At 45.8% G+C, this 26182-nt stretch overlaps 1 protein-coding gene across 8 annotated transcripts in view; it reads right to left on the reverse strand.

Moving 5' to 3' along the window:
- Positions 1–25362, reverse strand: part of CD44 (CD44 molecule (Indian blood group)) — an 84231-nt gene extending 58869 nt beyond the window's left edge. For 2 of the 8 annotated variants that reach the window (XM_054699272.1, XM_054699271.1), the window contains exon 1: positions 25140–25360. In XM_054699272.1, the coding sequence (XP_054555247.1) occupies positions 25140–25209 (70 nt within the window). In that variant the 5' untranslated portion in view covers positions 25210–25360. Of the gene's footprint in view, positions 1–25139 lie in introns of all 8 variants that reach the window. The other 6 variants (XM_037522468.2, XM_037522463.2, XM_037522465.2 and 3 more) reach the window with 6 other exon arrangements.
- Positions 25363–26182: the final 820 nt, after the last annotated feature.

A 26182-nucleotide genomic window follows, 5' to 3' on the forward strand; every position in this document is an offset into this window, starting at 1 on the left:
AACTGAGTGAGGTTTGGCACACGATTAACCCAACATCCCATTGTGAAGATGCAGAATCAGGAGCCAAGCCCTGGTATGATGCTTGGCCTCTGACACAAGTTAGCCAAGAATCAGTTTAACAAAGTCACACCTTTCTTCAGGCAGCACGCAGAATCTCACACCAAAGCCTGAAGTGCAAGCACACCAGGGATGGAGTGTGGTTGCGGTGCTCAAGCCCCCGCAGAAGATACTGCTGAGCTCCTTATTGAGGTCTTCAGCAACAGCAACACTCATATAAGCACCTACTATGTGCAGTATTCTGAGCTAGGTGCTCCACACTGAATATCTTATGTATTCCCCACAACAGTTGTATAAGTGCTATTATTTGCATCAAATCCTTTTACAGATAAGAAAAGTAAGATTTAGAGGGATTAAGAAATCTATCCAAGGTCACACTGATAGTCAGGCAGCCTTATGCTTTCTTGCTTAGTCCATAACATAGACATGCTTCTCCTACTGCTTAAGTTTAGGAGATTCCAGGAGTTGCAAAATAATGCCTCTTGCCAGATAGCTTGAGTCCACTGGTTAAGATTGCTAGTTGCTTGCAAATAGAACTGGTGGATGGCAGCTGGCTACCTTCGCTCCTCCCTTCTGCAGTGGGATCTAAGAGCCAGTGCTCTGGAGCATCTCAAGACCACAGTGAGAGGAAAAGCCTGAAGATTGTGTTACATTTCTCCATGGTGTGACAGCAGACAGATCACTACCTCTCCTGTTTCATGATAGCTGGTCTGGTATGGTCACCCCTAAGATTGACAGTTCCTAACTTCTCCCCCACACCACTCCGTCAGTTCATAGGAGGGACAGTGCCAGTCACCCTCTTATGGGCACCAGGTGCTTTGCAATCCCCAGTGGCCTCTTTCCCTGTTAGTCAAAAAATTTTATCCAAATGCAAGCGAGTGAGCATACAAGCCTTCCTAGGAACAGCCATGAGTTTGTTGTAGCTTATAAGAAAAGGTCATTCTTAATCCTTGGGACTTGCTTGCAGTAGTAGTAAATTTACAATTCACCTACAATCCTGACTTGCAAGTAGACTGAGACAAAACAAGAATCATGTCTTTAGGTTACCCCTTTTCTTTTTCAACAATAGCTAAGTGAGGAATTGCAGAAGTATCCCTTTATAGTTCATTTGTAACCTGCAAGTGACTAAGCTCACGTCTAGACTGCCACTGAGTCTGAATTTGGCTTAGAAATCATCGGACTTAAAAATTCAGTCTCTGTCCTTTATCAGACACTAGAGTGAAGACGTTGGCGTATGCGAGTTTGTGTACGTGTGTGTGCGCATGTGTGTACAAGGGGCAAGGCCTTCTTGCATATCCCTACCCCTATCCATTCTTCAGATGCTCTTAAGAGTAACACAGAAGCTCCACAGAGGGAGAGGCTGGGTTGTGGGGATATTTTAAAACCTGAGCCAAAAGATTTCCAGGATCAGTACTATGCCAACTGCCCTGTGAGCTAATAGCGTGTCACTCACACCTCTTCCTGAACTTTCAATCTGTGAAATCTCATCTGTTGCAACTGATGCCAATCTCAAATGCCAGGCTCCAGAGAAATCATTTCTGACAAGTTTTTAAATCCAACACAAGCCACAGGATTTGGACTAAAATCTTTAACATTTCATGTTCAGGCAGAGTGGGCCAAATAGCACTTCCTGCTTTGTAGGAACATGGCCTGTGCAAAGGTCCAGAAGGCTCGGTAGTAGAGGAAGTTACAAATGACCTTTCTGTGAAGTTGTCAAAGAAAATAAGGTCTTAATTTTCCTTCACATAAATGGCCGTGGAACAGGGCAAGAGCCAGCGCTGGTGGAGCCCACGTTTCCTTCACAGGGTCATTGCAGGAGTGTTTAGACACACCAGGGGCGGGACACCTGGGCCTTTGCTTATGAGATCTGCACCTCCTAAATCCCCGTGGTCCCTCTAGAACATGGTGCAAGGCATCAGTCCAGAGCACCTTCTAGAAAAATACAGATGTTATGTGTGAGATGTGATGTGAGTCCTGAAGAAAGATGCAAGGTCTTATATCTTTGAAGTTTTCCTAATTTATGTATCCCCCATATCTGATATATAGTCTGGCCCCCAAGAGGTGTTTCTTTGGTTTAGTGGAACAGCATCAAGATAAGAGTCTCAGGACCTGGGGGCTAGTGCCAGACTGAGAAGCAACAGTACTGGGGAGATAAACACAAATTTACCTTCTAGTGTGGGGCAACTGACTATATTGGAAATTATTAATATAGAAATAAAGCAATTTCAGATTTCAGATACTGGCAGTGTTACACCTAAAATAAAAGGGGGAGCTATTGTAGGGAAAGATGAGGGTGCTTTGGGAGGCACTCCGTGTTGTCCAACACTCACTCTTCTATGAACTTCCTTGCATTATTTATTTATTTATTATGGGGCTTGGGGTGAGATCAGTTACCTGCAATAGGTACCCACACATACAGATTAAATCCAATTTGGAATTCATCTTTGACTCCAAGGTCCATGAGGAGGTGCCTCTGGAATTTGGACTTGATAGGATGGACAGGGGAGATTTGGAAGCCAAAAAATGTGGCCACTGAATGACCTGGCTTTTGGGGTAAGGGTTCCGTTTGGGTGAAAAGGTGGATACAGAGTTGGTGGCAACAGGCTAAGTCTGCCCCTCTGGGTCTCGGTCTAAACTTTTCAAGGAGGCAAATCGAGCTGATTGAGAACAGCCTGGGAGACTGCAGCCTCAATGTGTCTGTCACACACCCCCTGAGGTCTTACAAGAATTTGCTGGGCACCCAGCATCTACAGCATCTTTTATTTTACTGTAAGTGGTGACTGAAACAATTTAGCCCCAAGGTTCTGGAAGCTGGTGTAGGGGTCATGCTCATAATCTTTCCTATCTCAAAGACAAGGGCCCAAGTCCTGGCCTGGACCCCTGTGGAACGCTAGGTATGCCATGTTTTCTTAACCTTTAAGCTTCATTAGTGAAGAGCAAGTTATGCCTACCTCCTGGGGCGCTTTGAAGGATGAAATGAGGAAATGCACCAGAAATACTTAGCAAAGTGCCTGACACTTAGCAAAGTGCCTGGTACTCGAAAAGCATTAGCCAACCATCTCAATGATTAAGTATATGTCTGCCAACTAAAATATAAAGTGCCTCTTACTCTGGCTTAATTCTTGATTAACTAGTCAGTCACTCACTGTATCTTGGTAATGGCCACTCAAGACCTCTAGCTAGGATCCTAATTATGCAGATACGAGGGCTCTGATTCTATATAAGATGGATGGATGGATAGATAGATAGATAGATAGATAGATAGATAGATATAGATAGATAGATGGTAGATAGTAGATAGATAGATAGATAGATAGATAGATAGATAGATAGATAGATAGATAGATAGATATAGATAGATAGATGGTAGATAGTAGATAGATAGTCAGACAGATGGTGAGAGAAACAGCATTCCAGAAAGGATAGATAGATAGATAGATAGATAGATAGATAGATAGATAGATAGATAGACAGACAGACAGATGGTGAGAGAAACAGCATTCCAGAAAGGAAACTGTTTCAATTGACACTAAACCATATAATCAAAGTAAGTTCCCTAGGGACCATACTTTATTCATCTTTTTATGAATTTTTTTTATGATTCTTTGGTTTTGTGCAAAAAAATATTTAGCTAAGAGTCCAGCGGCCTGGGTCTGGTGCCAGACTTCTTAGTACCTGGAAAAGTCACTTTGCCTCTCTGGGCCTGTTTCTTTATCAGACAAGGAAAAAGTTAGATTTGATGACCTCTAAGCCCCCAGCCAACCCTGCCCTCTGGCTCTAGAAGAAGTCCATGTTTCTAGCACTCCCAGAAACCTAGTGGTTCCCTGCAGGGTTGTGGCATTTCCCTCTGGAATCAAGGTCAGGGTGTGATGAATGTGTCAGCAGGGTGGATTGGCCAGCAAGAAGGAACAACAGACAAAACAAGGAGGAGAGAGTTACCAGCATCCTGCTCTCAGATTACAGTAAACACCGTCCAACACACAGACTAGAACCTGCTCCATAGAAGCTGGAGGGAGTGAATGGTTTCAATTTAAGAGGAAAACGGCAGAATTGTTGATTTCCTTAGAGAGTCTCCTCCTAAACTACTACAAACAGCCCAGAGCTCCCTGCAATAAATTTTGGCATCGTAGGCCAATTCAAACCATTCTTTAGTGGGGAGAAAATTCTCAAGGGAGGCACTGTTAAACAGCACCTCCCAGAGTAATTAGGAGGCCAGACCCCACCCTGAGCTGGTTCCTTGATCTTTGGCGGTTTTGGAGGACCCAGTACTCTTGCAAAGAGCTGGGAGAGGGAAGTTCCCACCATCTCTTTTTGTGAAGATACCTCCCAGTAGTTCTAAATTATCTCAAGGCCTTCATTTTCAAAAATCCAGATTCTTAGAAACCTTGAATTTGCAAGGCTTCAGGTTCTGGGGACAGAAGAATAGGATTAACTTCATAAAGCTGAATGGGAATGGGCGGTGTGAGGCTAAAAGAGGGAGCGGAGTTCCGAATTGATTTCCAGCCTCCCTGTATAAGAGTTGAGCCATCCTTGGCAAGTTACCTCACCTTAATTTTATGAGCCTCAGTTTCTCAGCCTATAAAAGGCTCTCATGAAATTCAGTCATTCATTTAGTCAATGGGTATTTGCTGTGTACCTCAAAGAGAAATGTATGGGAGTTAAATAATAAACATACAATAAAGCAGCAGCATTGAGGCTGGTTCATAACAGGTGCTTAGAAAATGCCAGTCTTTGTCCTTCTCCTACAGGGAGATAAACCTTGAAAGATTGGCCCCAGTGCTCCCAATGCCAAGGGGAATGCGTAGTTCCAATGGTTCCAATGTACTGTGTATTGACACCATTAAGAATCATTTGTGCTTTGAGAATCTTTGGTTTAGCCTGAACAGTCCACAGCTACTCTATCATGAAATTAAAAGAAAATGAAAACCTGACACCAATGCAAACAGTGCTATTAAAAGGCACAAAAGCTTTACTCACTTCTGAGGTGTGGCTGGGAGTGGCGAGATCTTCCTTTCTTTAGAGGAGAGCAGAACTAACTAGATAAAGGCAATTAAAGGTATTTTTGGAGATGAGAGAATTGAACACCCCAAAGATTAACGGGTGGGTGCTTTCTGCACTCAGAAACTAATGCCCCCTCTACAATCAGGGAATTCTAAGCTTGGGCATCAGGGGAGGAAGTGGCTCTGGGAAACTCCAGAATTTCCAGAGAAGGAAGTTACTGCACTAAACTGCTCCAAGGGTCCCTTCTGTACTCTGAGGCCAGGGAACTCTAGGGGACAGAACAGTGTAAAGACACACTTCTACCCGAAAGGGAGGAAAATATCATCTCCTTCTCCGGCCCCACCACCAATTACCAGTCCCAACGGTAGGCAGAGGCTGATCCTGCTGAGACAAGCAGCCTGCGGGATTGACTCTTCTTGTACAAGTAAAGACAGGACTTGCAGTGTATTTCCCCATTCGCTTTCACCAAGTGCTGCAATAACCAAGGTTTCTGGAACATCCCTTGCTGCTTTATCTGCTCAGCAAGTCGTTCCAGTAAGCACGCATGGGTGTCTGCACTCTGGTGTGCCCTCCCTACCCCCCCAAATTAAATGAGAGCACATCGACTAATGTTTTGCCCAGAAATGGAATGAAAATCTTCCAAAGGCAGCTGGAAACATTACAAGTGCCGCAGGAACAAAGTCAGGGCTGAATGATGAAAGGAAGGATCCGAGGCCTAATAATAAATGTGGTCACATGATCACTGTTGAATGCTTACTCCATGCCAGTTACTCTGTCAAGGGCTTCATGCACGTGATCACATAAGCCCTTACACAGACCTACATACAGTTGGTATCACTCCTCTGTTTTAAAGATGTATATACTGAGGTTCAGAGAAGTAAGTAAATTGCTTAAGGCCACCTAATGAGAGGCAGGACTGGACACCAGGTATAATTCCAGGACCCACACTGCTTTCTGAGCACCCAGGACACTAGACTCCAATCCTCTCTTGGGCATTTCTGACAGCCTGTGCTTGGCCCAGAGACTGAACCATCAGCTGGAGTAAACAGTCTCAAGTGCAGCCTTTAGAAGAAGCTGGGAAACCTGACTTTGAGAGACACCATTGCCTGCCAACTATTGGAAGTGAGGCTAGCTTCTGGATGTCTTCCAGGGGGGCTGGGAAGCTCATTTGGAGAAGAAACCAAATGAATTTCCCAAAGTTTTAAACAATGCAAACAATGCAAAAAACATAAGTGGCTGTTGACTTTAGCCTTCCAAACAAAATCAAGAACAGGAAGCTCAAACAAATAATAGGCACCTCTCCTATACCCTGAGAAAGAGTTCTTAAAGGAGCCTGGGGATTATCTGAAGATGCTTGTTTGAAAGGAGAGAGAGGTGCCCCAGACCTGTCCCAGAGCCCCTCCCACTATGCCCAGCAAGAAAAAGTCTAGAGTATCCAAAGCCCGCTTCCCAAACCTTAGCCCATCTTCCCTATCCCTAAAAGGAAAATGTTTTCCCCTTGTCTTTCACATCCATCCTGAGTGGTCACTCACTTACAGTATTTAACTTCTACTTGGGGACTTTGCCGCAAACTGCAGAGACTGATTCTTACATGATGCCAGTCAGGGAAGGGGAGCTAGAAATTGGGGTGATGTGCAACCATAAAGAGGAAGGAGAGAGTGAGAGAAGATGTTGTCTGCTTCCTAAACCTCCTTTGCATTTTAAATACTTGCTTCTTATTCCAATAGGAAGGTAATGGGGATGTGAAAATGGAGAGAGAGAGACAGACAGACAGACAGACAGACAGAGTCTTTTCTTAGAGTGGAATTTGGAGTTCACTGCCTCAGTCCACCGCAGTAAGCCACACTTCCATTAAAATGACACCAACATTTAAGCAGATATAGGTATTTAGAAAAGAAAATCCCAACTCCAACTACATTCATTCAGCAAGATTTCATTCAGTGCCCTGTGCCCTGTACTAGGCATCAGGGCCAGGTAAGATCACTGTCTCAATGGAGATTATGGCCCAGAGAAGACAGACATTCATAAGTCAACAACAGCACACAAAAAATACTATAACCGAAGTAAGAGTGCAGAGAGCTTAGTATAAAAGGAAGCCTCTCCTTTCAGAGGGCTTTGCTGTCCCCCAGGGTATACCCCTCTGAGTAAAGGCCATTGCAACTGAGAACTGAAGGATGGATGGGAAACGAACAGACCAGTATAATGCTCAGCAAACCTTAGGGCCAGGAAATTCACCATCAAAATAAGCCACAAATTATTTTGTTTACTAGAATCCATTTCCTCAAGTTCTTTCATCCTCAGATGTTGAAAAGGAGCATCCTCAGATGTGATCCTATATAAGTAAGGCCCACATTAAACATCCCTCAGATTTCTCTTCATCATCATAAATATACTCCTCATAAATCCTTTAATGGTATTTAGATGACAGAAAGGAATAAGAAAATAAATGTTCTAAAATGCTGAAGTTCCCCCCATGCTCACATTTCTGTTACTAGATTCATGAATTAAATGCATGAAGACCTCTTGTTCATCTCCGGGGTTGTTTACATCTTAAGATGTTGGACCCTTTAGTTTTGGACTCAAAGAAATAATTAGGAAGGGATTTTCCTGTTTATGGAAGGTCAATTACTAATATAAAATTCAATAGTAATTTCAGAGTCCTTGAAAGTAAATCAGGTCCAGCAGGTGCCAACATAGAGGGATGACAAGGGCATCAGCTCTGGGAATGGAAAATTAGGGTTCAAATCCTGAATCTGTACTAACTGCTATGTGACCTTGGGAAAGTCATTAAACTTCTCTTCAATGCAGGAGGGTAATGCTAACCACAAAGTTAATATGAAGGCTGGATCAGATAATGGAACTGAAAACACTTCACACACATTAAAACACTCTAGGAGTGTAGTTTTAAAAAAGAGAAGCCGGTTATCACCCCCGGGGGTCATCATCAGGTAATTTACAGGAAGGGAGACTCATCCAAGGTTGTTGTAATTCCCTTCTAATGGATGACTGCAAAGGAGTGGTCCTCAAGCCTGGTGCAGCTCCAGCAGCGCTGAGATGGGTTGCAAGTAATGAATTTCTAATAATAAAGTGCTCAAGTGTGCAAAAGATAGATTATTTCTTGTAAATGATAACAGGTTTAAGCGATTCCCTGATATGCTCTTGCTGGGGAAGGGAAAGAATAAAGTCATAACTATTAAGATTGAGACTAAGTCACAGACCATTTAAGCTTCAAACTGTACTGTGTCCCCCATGTGAACTCTATCCATGAGGTGTGTATTCGCAGGGAAAGGTTGAGGGTGTGGCTTAAGAACACAAGAACTTAGTTTTACCTTTTTTCTTTAGACTATGTAGTATCTCAAACCACAATTCTCCCAGGTGGGTGGACACCCTTTGGAGCCTTACTCATTGTAAACAGACACTGCTACCTGTGCAACAAGGGTCTAAGTGATTTGTGATGTTGTTCAAAATCCTGAACTGTGCTTCAGGAGAGATGAGACCCAAATCGCAGCTCCATTGGGTGGATCATGACTGGTCTAAGTCAAGTGCTGTGGTCATGGTTCTCTTTGACAATGGTTCAGTGTGGCCATTCCATGGAATGAGAGTCACTTCTTCCAGCAAAGGTAAAGGGCAGTCCTGATAGCTGGTAAGGTTGCAAAGTCCAACAAATAGGGTTCCCAGGAACTATGGGGGTCCCACAAACATAGTTACTGCTATTCACCTTATACATTTTCTGAAGCCTTCCTTATGCTTTAGGTCAGATGATGTGTCTGTGTCACATGATCTCAGACACCCTGTGCTTCTTCGCAGCTCTTACCAGAAATGTAATTAAATGACAGCGTAATTAGTTTTTTTCTGTCTTTGCAGATAACCTGAAAGTCCCACTAGACAGAAACTGTGCCTCTCTTGTTTTAAGCTGTCCCCCCAGGGCCTGGGGGGACATTCAGAATATATGTGCTGAGTGAATAAATAGGTCATTTGAAAACCACTGATTGTTGACTCAACTTACAGAATTACAGAGGCTGACCAAAAAGCCAGGCCAGGTTGTACTGGGCTTTCTGGTTCCCAAATGTTCATTATGTTTGGGAAAAAGATCAAAATGAAAATTACTCTTTTAGCAAAAATAAATAAACAAAAGTAACTTGAGACAGGCTGAAATTAGAGCATTTTAAAGGGATCTTTTTCATGATATTCTCATTTTTCTCTAAGAGTGCTATGTATACCTGTTACCCACTCTGTAATACCATATAATACCATTTCTTTTTGGAAATGGTTTCTTGTTTAAAAAACTTTTTAATTTTCTTACACTGTTGTTCATTTTTGTACAGTATTTGATGTCTCCCCTCAGGTGTAGCTCCCATAAATCTCCCACCACCACATCAGAGAAATTTCCGAGAAATTTCCAAAGTATTGCTTTAGAAAAATGATTTTGACGTTTTCCTTATTAGCAAGTTCTATATATTCCCTCCTGTAACTTAAATATCAGGATAAAATATCTTTTTTTTTTTTTTTTTTTTAATAGAGGCATGCTTTATTTATTTATTTATTTGTTTGATACATGCACTGGGTACAGTCAGAAGCACGGGAGGGCGAGAGAATTCACCAGAGCCAGAGCGGGGGGCAGAGAAGGCAGAATGACGAAGTACACTGCTGAGGGGAGCAGCGGGCGGCAGGAGAGGTCCGCGCGCCATGTGGGACCCTCCTCCGGTGGCCGGGGAGCAGCCGGGGAGCAGCCGGGGATCGAACCGGCTCCTCGGGCGCGGGCAGCTTCACAACCCAGCGCTCAACCGCTGCGCCACCGGGGAGGCCCGATAAAATATCTTCTGGAGTGTTACTTTTGCAAAAATTACTGATGACTTTATGGAAACATTAAAAAAGTTAAGTAAGTTCAGTGGAAAAAAAAGACTCTATTTGATATGAAAAAAGAATGAATGCCAAATATGGACGTACAAGATAGTGCACAGGAAACCAGACTCAGTATAATGAAGGCTCCGGTGGAGAGTAAACACCCTCACGGCTTCCCATTGTGCCACCTTCCTCTCTTTGTTCCTCAGTCTTTGTGCCTGGGTGGCCCAAGTCCTCTTGTTTGGCACCCTTCCCTCTATCATGGCATAGAGGGCCATGGAAAGGGCACTGGACTGAGAGTCAGAAGACCAGGGTTTGAGGTCTAACTAGTTGCATGACCTTGGATAAGTGGGCAGCATGATTCTAGCACTTTCCCTCATTCTTCATGCCATCTTCTTTGACATTTTCTCTCCAGCCCCATGATAACTTCTCCATTAGAGTCCTTTTCTCCCTTTCACCTCTCCCTCTTTGGATCCATATTCTGATGCAACTATAAGGGGCCAGCCCAGCCTCACTCTAGGAAGCATTTGAAAACCTTCCATCTCTGTCTCTACTAGTGTACAGAATTACCCCAGCAAAGGCATTGGGGATCAATTTGGAGGGCACCGAGGCCCCTGCCAGTGGGAATGCTTGCACACACCTCAGGAAACGGGCACAACCCAGAAGCTGGAACACATACCAGGTCCTCTTAGATAAGGGCTGCCAGGAGGGGATGGCAGCTCTTAGCTGATCGCTGAGCATTCCGAAGAATACAATTTCAATGATTGGGGTCAACCAGCAACAGGAGACAGAGATAAAGGTGGAAGTTACCCCAGGTAATAATAGGACCTTGTAGTTCTACATCACGTGCTTCTGCCTAACAGCACAAAACACTTTCACACCAGCAGGTAAAGGTGGAGAGGTCTAGGGAAGGCAGAGGGATTATTATTCCCAGATGGTTCACACAGTGCATTGAAGCATTAGACAGATAAAGCCAATAGCTCAAGGTCACACAATTAGGCTTTGACAGGGTGGGAATTAGAGCAGAGTGTCCTAATCTCACCCAGGGGGCTATTTCTTGTAGACTCTAGATGGAGCCTTTTGTTTATACCTTGGTTCTATCTTATCTTACCTCCCCAGGTAGTGAGCTTGCAGTTTCCTTTGGGGATGAGGAGAGGGAAACTTGAGCTGCCCAGAGGTGGCTAGCCAACTGGAGCTCAGAAACCAGCCTCCTTGTTTAGATGCTAGGAGCAAGACCTGTGGAATGCTTCTGCTGTTTGCATTGGGGAGGCACAAGTGGCAGCTGAGAATGCAGAGGCTCCAGGGCTGATAAAAGTTGTAATTAACATGTACATGCAATCCTTTCATCTTCAAAGGCTTTACCCACATTAGCTAGTTATTCCTCCTATCACCTCCATGGGTGAGGCATCATTTTTGTCTTCTCAGTTTGCAGATGGAGAAGCTGATGTGGAAAAGAGGCCCTTTGCCAGGAAGTCTGGCCCTTGTACAAACATAAGAGATTCCTGGATCCCTGCATATAAATTTACTTGAGGTGATGAGAAAACAGAGTGGGAATGAATCATAAGAGAAGACTGGAATGCATGAATTCTGGGTAAGAGACTGCATTTATGGAGTCGACAGTACAACTAGATTCTAGTGGCTAAACTCCTGGAGTTACATAGAAAAGCCTGCTGCTCTACTGTGAGAATCTCCATGTGATCCATGGCAGACATCACTAATGGATCACAGCAATCTTTGTAGTAAAGCCAAGGTATGGCTATTTAGCACAGTCCTCCGGGCAGCCTCACATAATCAATGGGAAATATTACAGGTGCCAAAATCTGTTTGCCATTGTTACCCTAGGGTTTGTTTGGCATTCTCTTAAATCGAAATTCCCCAACTAAGACAAAGTTATCAGAGTCTTATTTGCAGGGCTATTTACTAGAGCTAAATTATGGAAACAATTTAAAGTGACCCACAACCTGTGACTGAATCAAGAAAATGTGGTGTAGATACACACAATGGAATACCACTCAGCAATCAAAAAGATAAACATATGCCATTTGGGGCAACGTGGATGGCACTTGAAAGGATAATACTAAGTGAAATAAGTCAGAAGGAGAAAGATAAATACAGGATGGTATTGCAACAGGGTGGTCCCCAGGAAAGGGGGAGGTTCCAGGTTCCCTGCCCCACCCAAGGAAGGGTGGAGCTGAACAAGAAGAGGAGAAGCTGGAGAAGAGACTGAGGAAGGAAGCAGGATGGAGCCAGGAGACCTGGAGGAGGCACATGGAGCCTAGAGACACGTGAAGAAACTGCGCTTGTCTTTTGGTCGTGGACTAGGTGACACAGATGTGGGTGAGACCCGTGGGGAGGTGACAATGGCAGCTTTTATTTTGATGTTGATTTTGCTCTTTTCCTTCCGGGCTTGTCTGGTTGTTTGTGACCCTTTTCTGTGGGTCCCCACTGGAAGATGCTTTAGACTTGTAGCAGGCTTTGGGGCCTTGCTCTGGGCCAATCCCATTTGGATGGACTTTTACCCACGAGGGGACGGGTAACTTTGGGTGCTTCATTTAGAAACTAGACTCTTTGCCTTACCTGTATTGTTTCCTAGTTTTATTAAAGATCCTTCCCATTAGTCTCATGTGTTTTGTGTTGATGCGGCGGATGGCAGAACCCATATAAAATAGGCAGGTTTGCAGGGTTTGGGCTGACCCTCTCCCTGTCCTATAACAGTATCACTAATATGTGGAATAGAAGGTAACTAAACTACTGGTCAGATGAAGCAAGCTGAAAAACTAATCCTTGAACCTATGGACTATGGAACTGAAGCACCAAGGTGGGGAGAGGTAAAGGAAGGAAAAGAACAAAGAGGAGAGAAAGCAGCACAGTGGTCTATGGTGGTGGAATACGAGTGAGTTAATGATGAGTGCACTATGGTGGTAATACTTGATGGGGTACCCCAATAATACCTTAGTTAAAAATAAATTAATTTAAAACAAAAGTTGTCAAAATCTATCTCAACCATAGCTTGCCTGCTTCTAAACTCCCCAGCACTGTCTGAAGAGGGTGTCCTAAGAAGTTCTGAGTTTCTGGGGCAGAAGAACTAGATCTTGCAGAAGCTACCTGATCACCTGCAATCTGCTACTTGATCACCTACAATCTGTGAAACTCCACTCCGCACTGCTTTTCAATATGGACCCTTTTTTTTTAAGATGTATTTATTTATTTATACAAGAACCAGGGTACAGGCCAGATGAGTGGAGGGTGAGAGGATTCACCAGAGACAGAGCGGGGAACAGAACAGGCAGACTGAAGAAATACACTGCTGAGGGGAGCAGCAGGTGAGACAGGAGAGGTCTGCCACACCATGTAGGACCCTCACCGGCCGGGATCGAACCGGCACTGTAGATGCTGCAGACAGCTTCACAGCGCAGCGCTCAACTGCCTGCGCCACCAGGGGAGGCCCCTTTTCAATATGGACTCTTGCTCAGACAGGTGGGGCTCTCCCTGAACCAGATGAGGCATACCTGAAAACTTTCAGCTCCTGTTTTCTACTCCCTGGGTTACTCTCCTCTCTCCTCTCTCTGTCTCTCTGTCTCTGTCTCACTGTCTCTTTCCACTTTCAACTCATTGTCAAATTCCATTCCTTCCATGAAGTTGCTCCACACAATTGCCACTCACCAAGATTTCTGCTTTTCCTGATCTTTTGGCACTTGATGATGTATATAAATGTTTCTATTTCTCCCATCTGTTTAACCTTTCTGCCATCAACTATAAGGTGACTCTATCCCTGAACAGATGAACTCCGTCTCTGAGGACTAAAACTAAATCTTTTCTTTCCTTCCCTTCTTTCCAGAGTGCCAATCACACAACACTTGAATGAATGGAATTGTGTTTATTGGCATTTTATAGCCGGGAAAACAGAGGCAACCAGTAAGGGAAGACTCATGCCACAGTCCTCCTGTGAATACGAGGGAGAAATGCTGAGCCCAGCGGGTCACAGGTTCTCACTTCTAGACTGCTGTCTATGGGTTTGGCTGCAGACACAAATGGCTGGACAAAATCCAGGAATAACTGAGAGCATTGCACATGATATAAGAACTGAACCCACCCAGTATTTTGTTTCAACTTCTGGCAACAGATTCCAGGTATGAAGTGGGTATACCCCAGATGGACTGTGTCTGTGTAAGACCTTCTGGTGACTGATAGACAATCAGAACCCCAACAGGAGATAGTCTATGACCTACTTTGAAAAGCCAACAAGTAAAGCAGTTTTGAAGACTTTATTTTTTTTCACCTGAGCCAGAGCTTCTCTGATTTCATGGGGGGAAAAAAAATCTTGCTAAGAGACTGGAAGGTTTTAAGTAGAAGCAGCAACACACCGTCTCAATGAATCTTGGTTTTTGTGCCTGTTTGTCTGTCTATTAGCTATCTAATGTATATGTGTGTGTGCGTGTATATATATATATATATATATATAAGCTATATTAGCTATATGTTAGCTAATACAGCTATTATATATATATATCTATATCTATATCTATATCTATATATATATATATATATATCTTTCCTATCTATCAGTTCATTTGCTTTCCTTTCCTTTCCTTTCTTTATTTGAGATTCCCATGGCCACCCTAGTTATCTTCCACAGGATACCAGAGCTCATCCCCAAAACACTGCTTTGACTAAATATTATGGTTCGGTTTGCACCAACATGTTGCCAAATTCCCTTGAGGGAAACTGACAAATCCAAGGTGCTCACAGAACTTTGGAGTGAAGGACATGATCTTTTATCTTCTTCTTAGAGAGTTAACTTTTTTGGCCTTTGGAAGAAATGTTTCATAAAGTACAGTTTAAAGTAAACAACATTGCATTCAGGTCACGCAGGTAATCCCAGCACTGGCTATTGGCAGTTTTAGCCATAAGACTGAGACACGTTGCTAACTTCTCTGGGCTGAGCTTCTTCATCTGCCCATCCCCAAATGCATGAGAAGAGTCTCTGGAGTTCACGTAGCAAAGCACCTTGTCCCTAGAAGTCATTCTTGCCCAGTGGAGTTTAGAGGGTAACTGTGCCCAGGCATTCGTTTTTGACATGGATAAATAGTTTGCCTCTAACATTTAATACAAACAAGGCATCATTTTTGGAGGGTGGTGGGGGAAGTAGAAGAAAGGGGTACCACATTTTAGCATCTTATTCTTTCCATAAATTTTATGAGACTTAGGTGTTAATGGGCCAGCAGAATGAGTTCTAGAACAAAAGGCCTGGAAAGGGCTTTACAGATCAACAAGACTGTAACCCATGCAGGTGAAATGACTTGCTTAGCCTCACATAGTGAAACAGTAATAAAGAGAAACTAAAACAGTAGTCAATTCTGTTCTGAAAACAGAAGTTTGCTTTCAACACTTTAGTATTTCAGAACAGAACTAAAGCAAAGCTTACTTTAGACAATTTAGTTATGTGCTAAACATTGTTCTAGATTCTTCATGAGTAATCACCCAAGCTCAAGCTGCCCTTCAGCAGCAAAGAGAGGTATCAACCTCAAACCTGTCCTGTGCCAGAGCCTTTTCTCCTTCTACAGGACCCACCTCCAAAGCCAAACCTCATTCCCATTACACCACACTAAACATCTGGCTTAGCAGAGGTGGTCTTTCATATGAAAGATTTTTAAACCATTTCAAAAAAATAAACCCTCCACCCAGGCCCCATTTTGATAGAGTAAAACAAAAAGGCATCCTCTTTTCTTTGAATATTATTAAGAACATGATTTGGAGGCTTGGAATTCTTTATTCTTGAGACCAGATTCTACTGCACAAAACTTAAGAGGTCTAAACTTCCCCTGCCTTGTCTCACATGTCAAACCTCAAGAAAGACACAATCAGATTGGAGGAAACACAGAAAAAAAAAGCAAATTCAATGATATCTGAGGATCACTGCAAGAGGCATTAGAAAAAATTGTTAATAACAACAAAAGGATGACAAAGAACTAGCTAAAACCCATAACAATCACAAAAGGTAAATGGTAGAGATGACATTGAACACAAATCTAGAAATTTTTTCTCATTCATTCACTCAATTAGCCAAATATTTGTTGAGCATTTGCTGTTGGGCCCCATGCTGACAGCTGTGGCTATGATTATATAAAATATGCTAAGAGCAAGGGTTTTTCCCTAAAGAGCTTATATGTTCACCACTGAAAGAGACAGAGGGCCATAAACACACAGCGGCATCCTTGAACTTCTTATTTTCAGTTGGAGATATGCTCGTGGGTTTTTTATGAACTACCAAGGATCAGGCAACTAGTAAACAGTAAGGGAAAGCAAAAGCCAGTCAGGGAGGCCCAGAGGGATGGACAGAGAGACACTGGGAAGGCAGCTAGCCCTACCACACAGGAGCCACTGCAAAGACATATTCTGGAAAGATTTCTTTGGTGGCGTCACTATCCTCTCCAAATTCTTGTCCGCATCCTATAACCAGCACAATTGAGGCCCCGATTCCTTGCTCACTCCTTGCAGGGAAATGTGACTCTGCAAGGCCCGGGTAGCAGTGGAGCTCGCCCGGTGACATCCCATCCTTTCAGTCTGTAAGAGGGTGCTTAGCTCTGCTGGACTCTCAGAGTGGACACACGCAGCAATGGCAACATTTGTTGCTGGCATATCATAATACTCATTTAATACTTTGGAGTGGGCAAAGGCTGAAACCAGGGGCCTGGATAAAATACGCTTCCAAGCCCAAACCAAGAGACCAGGTACTGGCTGCATGGAATCGTTTCTTCAGCAAAGTTTATTCTTGAGACCAGATTCTACTGGACAAAACTTAAGAGGTCTAAACTTCCCCTGCCTTGTCTCACACGTCAAACCTCAAGAAAGACACAAACAGTGTTCTAGATTCTTCATGAGTAACCACCCAAGCTCAATCTGTCCTTCAGCAGCAAAGAGAGGTATTGACCTCAAACCTGTCTTGTGCCACAGCCTTTTCTCCTTCTCTAGGACCCACCTCCAAAGCCAAACCTCATTCCCATTACTAAACTAAACATTCCACACTAAACATCTGGCTTAGCAGAGGTGGTCTTTCATATGGAAGATTTTTAAACCACTTCAAAGAAATAAACCCTTTACCCATGCCCCCTCAACCTGCACAATGGCGAGTAGGTCTTATGGTTATCGCTTTTTTACTTTGGGAGGTTTTCTTTGGGAGAGGAAGTAGAAAAAGATGCAGCCTGGATGGGTTCTTCTAGAAGGTGCTGCAGATTCGCTCAAGGGCAAAGAGGTGCACTTAAATGGAAACAGATAGGGAATCTGTGATGAATCTATGCCCCAGACCAGCGGCCCAAGTCCCTTCCCACAGATTGAGTCAGACATCCCAGGGGACTTTGTCTCCTCCCTTCCTGGGCGACTTGTTTCCCAGCAAAGGACACCCAGAGGAAATGCTCCCCACCTCCCCCACCAACCACGCAATGGTCACCTCGCTGGACCAAACAGAAGCCTGGCCATCTGGTTGGGGCTAGGGCCAGGAAGAACTAGCAGGGATCAGACAGGTAGTAAACAATAAGGGAAAGTTAAAGCCAGTCACAGGGAGGCCCAGAGGGATGGACGGACAGACATTGGGAAGGACCAATTCCTTGTACTGTGGATCAGCAGAGCCTGACTCCCGACAGCCTCCTCTCTCTGAGGTTCCCCGCCTTCCTCATTGGTTCTATCTGTTAGAGAGAAGGTGCTGGCACCAAGAACCCTAAGCTGGGGACAAAATTTTGCTGCTTTTTGCTCCCTTCATTTCCCAGCTCTGTCCTATCCTGACTCAAAGTGCTAGCCCTTGATGACAGAGAAATTTCAATCAGCAGACGTTATCTTTCCTCTAGATGGCAAGTAATGAAGGGATAATGAACAAACCACTTAATCCACCATCATTTTCTGTCCTGCCCCTTCCCCAACTTCCTATCACAGGGAACAACTTCTATACAAGAATCGGAACAAATGAGTCACTCAGAGTTTGAATAGGAAAGTTTCCACACCATTTCTTTCTCCTTCATATTTGTCATTCCAGCCCCCTCCTCTGACATCATGTATAAAATGGGAAGGCAAAACCAGCTCTGGGATGTTAATGACCTCTGTGAAATTGATCCCTAAAAGAATTTTATGAAAACAACCAGAGTATGACCAGGTATCATCACTGAGTTTCTGGGATGCCCTGTCATCTTAACATACCAAAAAAGAACAATGACTTGGTGGCTAAGGACACAAGCCTTGTAGCCAGACAGGTGAGCTGATGGTAACCTCCATCACTCACCAGCCCTAGGACCTTGAATAAGTTACTGAAATTCTTTATGCCTCAGTTTTCTCATGAAAGAGGGATAATAACTGCACTCCTTCAAAAGGCTGGTGTTGGATTAGACAAGTTGGTAGAGAGAAAACAAAGGCACTCTATACATACAGCCATTATTACAAATGGTGCTGATGACCTCTCAAAAACATCCAAGTACTTGCAAAGAAACAAAAGGCAAAAGAGCTCAACCTCTCAAGAGAGGTTGTAGGGGCAGAAAGATGAACATTCAGACACCACGGAGACTAGAGACGAAACCACAGCAAATGCTCGAAATTAGTGGACTACACGATACTCTTTCTCCCCCCTACAGTTTTGCAATTAACTTTATTCTCAAAGAAGAATTTTGGGGCCTGAGTTTTGCAAATCACCTCTCTGGTGACTCAGCCCTCTCCACCCACTGGACCTGTCTGCCCACACTTGCATTTAGGAGGGACATTTGCCTCAGGAAGCCACACCCAGGCAGCCAGAGCACCTCAGACTCAGGGAGATCAGGCTTTGTGAGATTTTCCTCCCCCACAACACCATCCCTCATTCTGTGTTAGACCCCTTGTCTCACTGGGCAGATGACCCAGAGGTCGGCAGGACCTGCACCATTATGGGCAGATCCAGACATGGCAGGCTCCGCGGAGGGAGGCACAGCCTGCCAGGGCCAACGAGGCCCACATTAGAAGTCAGTCTTCCCTGGGGACTTTAATCACTCGTGGTCACCCACAGTGTTGGTGAGAATCCTCCACGAAATGCTTCTGCTTCCCTTCCAGCTGCTGCCACTTTCCAGAAGTAGGAGAGGGGTTGAAAGAGTGTAGATCTCTCCCCCAACCCAGATCAGCATATCCAAAATAACCAGACCTCCAAGCAGGCGGCTATAAGGGAGTATTTTATGTCGAGGCTTAAATTTGGAGGCTCATGCTAACTGAATCCGCTCCCTTCTTGGGCCAAGAATCTAATGACGCTGTCCTTAAGCAGAGGTCCCAAGCCACAGAAAGCAGCCACTCAAGCCACAAATAGGTGACCTCCCTGTTTGGGCAGAGCAAACATGAGTGCTGTGGTGGCCAATTGGCCAGCCAAGGCCTGTCCTCGGTGAGACCGCATCACCACTGATAGAGTCAGTGACACAAGCATAGGGGCCTCCTAGGCCACTGCTTAGCACGCTTCCATGCACACCGGACAGAGTCATTTCTATAATCTTGACATTCATTTCAGTGCAACAATTACTGTAACACCTAGGGCCAGCACTGGGATCTGGACCACGTAAATGAATACGATACCATCTCTAATGTCAGGGGCTGCTACAGCACTGCAGGGAACAGATATGGGAAGATTTATATAAGGTTTGGGGTTTTCCCCTTTTGAGGAGTAGAAAAGTCAGTAACACTCTTGGCCCCAGAAGATCAAAAGGCCTCCCTGCACAATTTTACTGTGCAGCTAGTTAAATCCAGGCTAGCTCACAGGGTAGCTATGGGGGAGTGGATAGCACCTTGTCAGAGGTGAGGCTACTTGGATGGCCGCCCTCCTCTTACACCAGGGATTGCCAGCCAGGGATCACCTTAATTCTCACCTCCTTTTTTGTTGTCACACTGGATGGGGGTTGTGCTACCAGATTCCAGTATGTGGAAGTCAGAGATACACCTTCAACCATTCTCCAGGAAACTCTACCAGACCCTGAGCACTTTCCTGACAGGGGTAGCCTTTTCGGGGACCTCAAAAGGCAGGATAGATGCTGTCAACTATATTGGCTGGCTAATTATCTCATTCAGGAATGGGTAATGAATAGCAGGCAACAGAAATCTGCACTCCCTATTATCTCCTTCCAAATTCTCCATATATTGAAACCCTATCTTGCCTGCATAGCCACCGCCTCCCCTTCATGGATGCCTCCAGCAATCCATGTGTGCTTTGGCTTGGTGATGCCACCAACTTCACGGTCTAAGCAGGTCAGCTGCCACTCACTTGCAGGCGTGAGGCACACAGAATCATAAGGTTCTGGATGTGATGCCCTCATCTCAAACATTTAATTCTCCTGTGGCACCCAACACAGAAGACACCCTGAGGATGCAGATGACTGTCCAGCATGCCCATGACGTATCTGGCTTCATGTTTCCAGAAACATGTATCCCACGTGATCTTTCCTGGCATTTCACATGGGGTGATCAATAAGTGAAGAGTAATGGAAGATTATTTCTCTCCCAAACACATCTTCTGAGTCAAACATCAATTTAATCAGACATGAGACTGACTAAGGAGTTATATAACAAGGTGAATTTATTCCCACAAAAAGCCTGGCAAAGTTTTTGACTTCTCATCACATGAAGCCATGCATTTATTGTAGAAAAATCTATAAACATTTAGTTATCACATATAATACTCAAAAATTGGTAGAATATATGCCTATTTCACATCCTGATTCTCCCAGAAAATCTGGAATGTATAATCACCATAGGCATGTCAAGTCAGATTCTATCACACAAACAAGAAAGCACCCTTCCTTCTTCTGATTAATGGGGCTGGCTTCCAAAGCCCTCGTTGACTGCCTTTGGGGCAATGCAACTTTTTAAGAAAAATATCTACTTGCTAAATAAGGAAAAAGCAGAGTTCAGTTTTGAATTGGGAGGCACTAGCCTGCCCTGGTAATTCTAGAGAACACTTTTGTGCTTCCTATTCAAGCCAGGACACAAAAGGAAATTGAGTCATCAGCTCTTCAGTGTGCAAACCCCAGAATTTCTCTCTGAGACAGAAAAGATCCCCTTTGAAAACTAGGCTGTGCCTGGTAGCATCTGCCACCTGCTTCAACTCATTCTTTCACAAGAGCCACTTCCCTTTCAGGCTCTGGGTGGGGTCAGCTAAAACAGAGGTGCTGTGGAAACACTAGTGCCTCGGCCCCAGGCCCAGCCCCAGCCCCAGCCAGGATGGATTGGTGGGCAACCCAGTTTACCTCCCACCACCTCCACTGGCTCAAGGGACCCCAGTCTTCAACTATCTGACTTGCAGACTAAGCTGAAGTCTCACTTAGGTGGCTATGTGTCACCTAGAGTGCCTCAGTGGCATTTGGTTAAAGATCCTGGACTTTGTACACAAAGTCAAAGACCCTCATGAGGATTCCCTCCCTGGGGCAGACAACCCGCTGATCCCTGAGGGTTTCTAACACGCTCAGGGATAAGGGGGCTTTCTGGGTCAATGCATCCAAACTGCTTGCAGGTCAGCGTGAGAGTCCCCTGCGGGCCTCTTAATTTCCAGGCAGAGGGCATTGCCCTAACTTGTCTCTTAGACAAGAAAAGCCTCTCCTTTTTTCCAAGCTTGCAAATGAGAGCATGTCTAGAAGGGCAGCTGGACTCTGATAAGGGAATGGACTTATTTTAGTAACAAATAACTAGGTTGGCATGTCTTGATAGCTGTGGCCAAACCTGGGGAGAGACAGGCCAGGGCAAGACAGGGCAGCCAAGAGTCCAGGCCATGGGGTTGGTTGGGGGTGGAGGAGCCACTCACAGCAGACACAGACTTCACATACCACCTCCGAAGTCTTCCACAGGCAAAGTGTCAAAGGAGCACAAGCATTGGTGTCTACACAAGGGGGATGTTAAACTATAAAGGACCCCAACTCCACTACTTAGTATGTGTGGCCTTAGGCAAGTCATACCATCTCCCTAAGTCTCAATTTCTTTGGGATATGGAGTTACAAGTACTGAATGTGTTTAAGGCTGGGGCGAGGACCACGTAAGACAGCCTGTGCTAAGCACCTAGCTGAAAGCTCTCAGAGTGGCAGAGCTCAGTAAATGGCAAAATTCCTGGGGATTTAGGAGCACAGAGGCAGAAGATGCCATTGCAAAATATCAGGCTTTTAAAACCGGGTGCTCCAACAGTGAGGGATCAAACAATGCTGCAGGGGGACCTGAAAGCCCCAAGACATTATCCTTTTTCTGAATCAACATCTTTGTATTATGGTAAGAATATAACTCATTCTTATGTTTAACTCAAATTGGGTAGATTGTGGAGTAAAATACAAAATTTCTTGAAGATACTGTTTAGGCATAAAACAAGTGTTGTTAAGCTGATAGACCACACCCTCCCTGCTCACTGCAGGGGGAGGGGAGGGGCTTCATACAGTCCTGGAGGGTGGGATGTATTGCAGAGACCTGCGGGAGACAAAGCGCCCAGCCCTAACACTGTGTCCAGGAGAGGGGAAGTCACTCCTCTCATTCAGAGTCTATTTCCTCTTTGGGAAAAAGAAGGGGTTTTTTTCAATGATCCCCATCTCTGATTCTATGACAGTGAGTCAAGAAATATTTATTGAATGAATGGAGAAGATCTGTCATAAACTAAGAATTTCACACTGCCCAGCACCCTTCCTACATGAACATTTTGGAAACTATGGAAGTTTTATCCTGGCTGCCAAGCTGAAGCACACCTACTTGGCATTGTGCCTTTGTAGGAAGTAGATGCCCAATGTGTATCTGGAGAATAACTGAATTAATTGATGCTAACCTCAGCAAACAACAGAGCTTTGCTTCCTTGCTTCTTCACTGAGGAAGAGGGGAGTCTAATGTTCAGAGGGAGCAGAAGGATGCCAAAAGATGTACTACCCCCAAGCCCTAGATGCCTCAGACACCTCTTTCTCAACACCAGAGTCAAAATTCCCTGGCCATGATTCTGGTCCCCAGTGGAAAGGAAGAGGGAAAGTTAGAAATGTCTGCCCCGAGAGCTCATCCCATCTACTTTCTACTCTGGGCCACTTTCTTCCTCCCCAACATGACACGTCATTCAAAGTAACTATTGTTCAATTCAGAGCTTCTGAGTCCAATATTGTTGAAGTACATTTGGTCATTTCTCTCTCTCTTGTTTTTTCTTTTTTTTTCTTTCCTATAAGAAGATTGGATCTTTCAGTCCCCAAACCATGTCTCTTTCCAAGTTTCCTCACTGTCTTCTGGAATCCACCACTCTCCAGAACGGGGCAACACCAGCTCCTTTCCTTCCCCCGCCTGTCTCCTTCCCTATCCTTCCCCGCCTGCCCAGCCCAAGTCCTCTGTTAAGTCATGCCTCCTTTCCAAGTCTCAGTTCCTTCCAAACAACTTTACAAGCACATGAAAGCCGGGGCCCAGGCAGTTATTGCTACTGGCATTTTTCTGTGCTTCCTCCAGTGACGCTGCCCAGTAGGCCCATGGACTTGCAGGGCAGGAGTGAGCCTGCTGGTCACTGGGAGAATCTCAAAAGTCAGGACATGCCAAATATTTGGGGGCGGGGACCTTTAAAAGAATAGGGGAGAAGGTGTGGAAGGAGGCTGAAGTGAGAATCCTCAGAACAAAGCAGAATACATGACAGGAAGTTAACTTACAAATAAACTTCCCTAGATGCCAGGGGGATGCCTCTGGGGCTCCTCTGCTCAGAGGCCAGACCCAGAATCCTCTCTGAATCCAAGTTTTCCTTTCTCTCCCATTCTGCTCATCGGCTTTCCAGGGCTGGTTGGAGCTCCATCTTGCTCTCTGTGGAAGCCACCTCTAAGTCGTCAACCACCACCAGCCCTCTTTCTGACTAAGTACAGGCTAATGGGCCTGGGTGCCCATCCAGCACCAACATTTCCTGCTGTGTGAACACCTACAAGTCACTTAACCTCTCTGAGCCTCAGTTTCCTTCCTCTAATACAGGGCTCACAGCAGTCTGCATCTCACCGGGCCATTGTGAGGGTCACATAAAATAACACATGTGAAGAATTGTGCTTTCCTCTAGGATAGTGATTGGCCCAGTAAAAGTGTGCCGTCTGGGGGAGTCAGTGCTATTGTGCCAACTATTCTTACTGTTATTTGTTTCAGAAATCTAAACCCTACCTCCCCCCTCTGCTCCATCTAAAGTACCCCAGTGGGTCTGTGGCATTTACTTTCTTGGTACCCCCAGAACCGGGTTTAGTAAATACTTGCTGAGTGGAATTAACCATAGGCTGAGCTGCCTTAATGACCCAGCTGGCACTCCTTAAAAGTAAAATTTATTTTGTGAGTGATAAGGTAATCGGCCATGTAATTATCTGTACATATATAGACAAAGAAAAGGAAAGAACGCTTGGAGATCAGCCTTGCCAGACACCCCACAGGCAACCACCCACCTCCACAGTCACCAAGCACAGACCCCGCCTGGTAGAGATACTGGCAGCTCCAGGTCCAGGGTCCCTGATGCCACCCTGTTGCCAGGACTCCCTTCCTGCCCTGAGGCTGCCAGGCAGGGAACCTGAGCCACATTTCTGTCTGGATTTCCCCTAACTGATTGGCAGCAGCAGGAGGTTGCAAGGATTGAGCAGCTGGCCCAGTCATTATGGAACTACCCACAGTCCCTGCCCAGGGCTGGCACCTCGTGGAAACCCAGAACCTGGCCGCAGAGCTGGCTCAAATTCCCACAGGCACTAAGGTAGTCAGTGACGGAGCCAACTGTAAGAACTTGGGAATCAGGAGCAGCAGCGAGAGGACCCAGGATGGCTTTTTGGGAAGCGCACTGGCTCCAGCTCTCACATAGGCAGCTGTGCCCACCTCCGTGGACACCTGCAGCCTCTTCCCTGCCCAGGCCACGCGGCTCTGCCTTGCAGAGCCACAGCCCAGCCCGCCTTCCAGCGCCCTTGCGCACAGGAGCCTGTTAGCGCCGATTCCGCCGCGTGCGCCCTGGACTCCATGAGGACAGTTACTTCTTGCCGGGTTATCGCCTCTAGGGCCGTACCCAACTGCCTGCTGGCAGCCTGACCACAAAACTTTCTTGTCTTTCTCCTTTCTTCTCAACAACACAAGGCTTCCCAGTCACACTCTCCAATAGCTTAGCGCAAAGCCTAGCCCCGTTCTCCTTAACCAAATCCAACCCGCGGGCGGCCCTTTGGAGAAGGTCCGGAGAAGGTCCCCGGGGCCAAAGTTGCCCGCGCGCGCCAGAGTCTGTGCGCCTCTGTTCCTCCCGCTGCCCGGCGGGCACTCACCGATCTGCTGCGCCAGGCTCAGCTGCAAGAGACAGATTCCCCAGGCTGCGCGCCACCAAAACTTGCCCATGGTGTCCTGCGGGCAGCGAGTGCAGCGGGAGAGTCGGGGTGCGCTGGGTTGGGGGGGCTGGTGGAGGACGGGGCCAGGAGGGCGGACCGAACCTGTCAGAGGCTGGGGTCCGGCAATGAGGCCGCCTAGGAAGTTGGCTCCAGTTTTTATTCGAGGGCTCAAACAGTGACCTAAGAGGGAGGGAGCGAGCGAAAGACACACCCAAGCGAGGGGCTGTGACTAAGCAGGCTGCAGAGGTTTAAAGCGGTACCAGCAAGCCTCGGCGCGGGCCCCTCCACGCCCGCCCCGCCCGGTTCTCTAGAATGTAAATCGGGGTTGCCCCGGGGCCTGAGAGGGGTTGGGGGGTGGGGTGGGGTGAGGTGGGGGGCGCCTTGCTGGCTGGGAGGGCGAACTCGGGGAGAATGACCCTGTGCTGAGACCTCCTCTGGGTGGTTGGGCTCAGCCTCTGGCCTCTGATTTTCCTTAAGTGTCTGAGTCTGGCTGGGGTACTGGTCTCTCTAGGTTGCAGGTAGCCGAATACTGGGAGAGGTCTGGGACCGTGGCTGTGGAAGGTCCTGCTATGGATGGTGGTGATTCCCTGCCCAAGGAGGGTGGAGGGAGACTGGAGTGTTGTCATACTTCCCTGGGTAGAGAGGAAGAGCTTATTGTTCCTTGGAAAGAGAACCCAAGTTCACATTGTTAAGGTGGTTATTTGCTTCTTATCAGGACTGCTGAGAGAAAGCTAATTGATGGCCAGCCATGGGGGCAAGAAGGTGGGGGTGGGATTTGGCTCCATTAATCCATGTGTCATCCCAGGCTTTCACCTAGACCCACCCACTCTTTGATCCATGTCCTCAGCCACACTCTCCTTCATCCTTCCAAACATCCTTCCATCTACCCATTCATCTGTCTACTCGTCTTTCTGTATTTCTTTCCAGGACTCACACATCTACCCATTCTCCAGCCATTATGCACCCATCCTCCTGTCCACCCA

Source organism: Talpa occidentalis, unplaced genomic scaffold (assembly GCF_014898055.3).
Source record: "Talpa occidentalis isolate TD23 unplaced genomic scaffold, MPIMG_talOcc4v2.1 talOcc4.3, whole genome shotgun sequence".
NCBI classification, from domain to species: domain Eukaryota; kingdom Metazoa; phylum Chordata; class Mammalia; order Eulipotyphla; family Talpidae; genus Talpa; species Talpa occidentalis.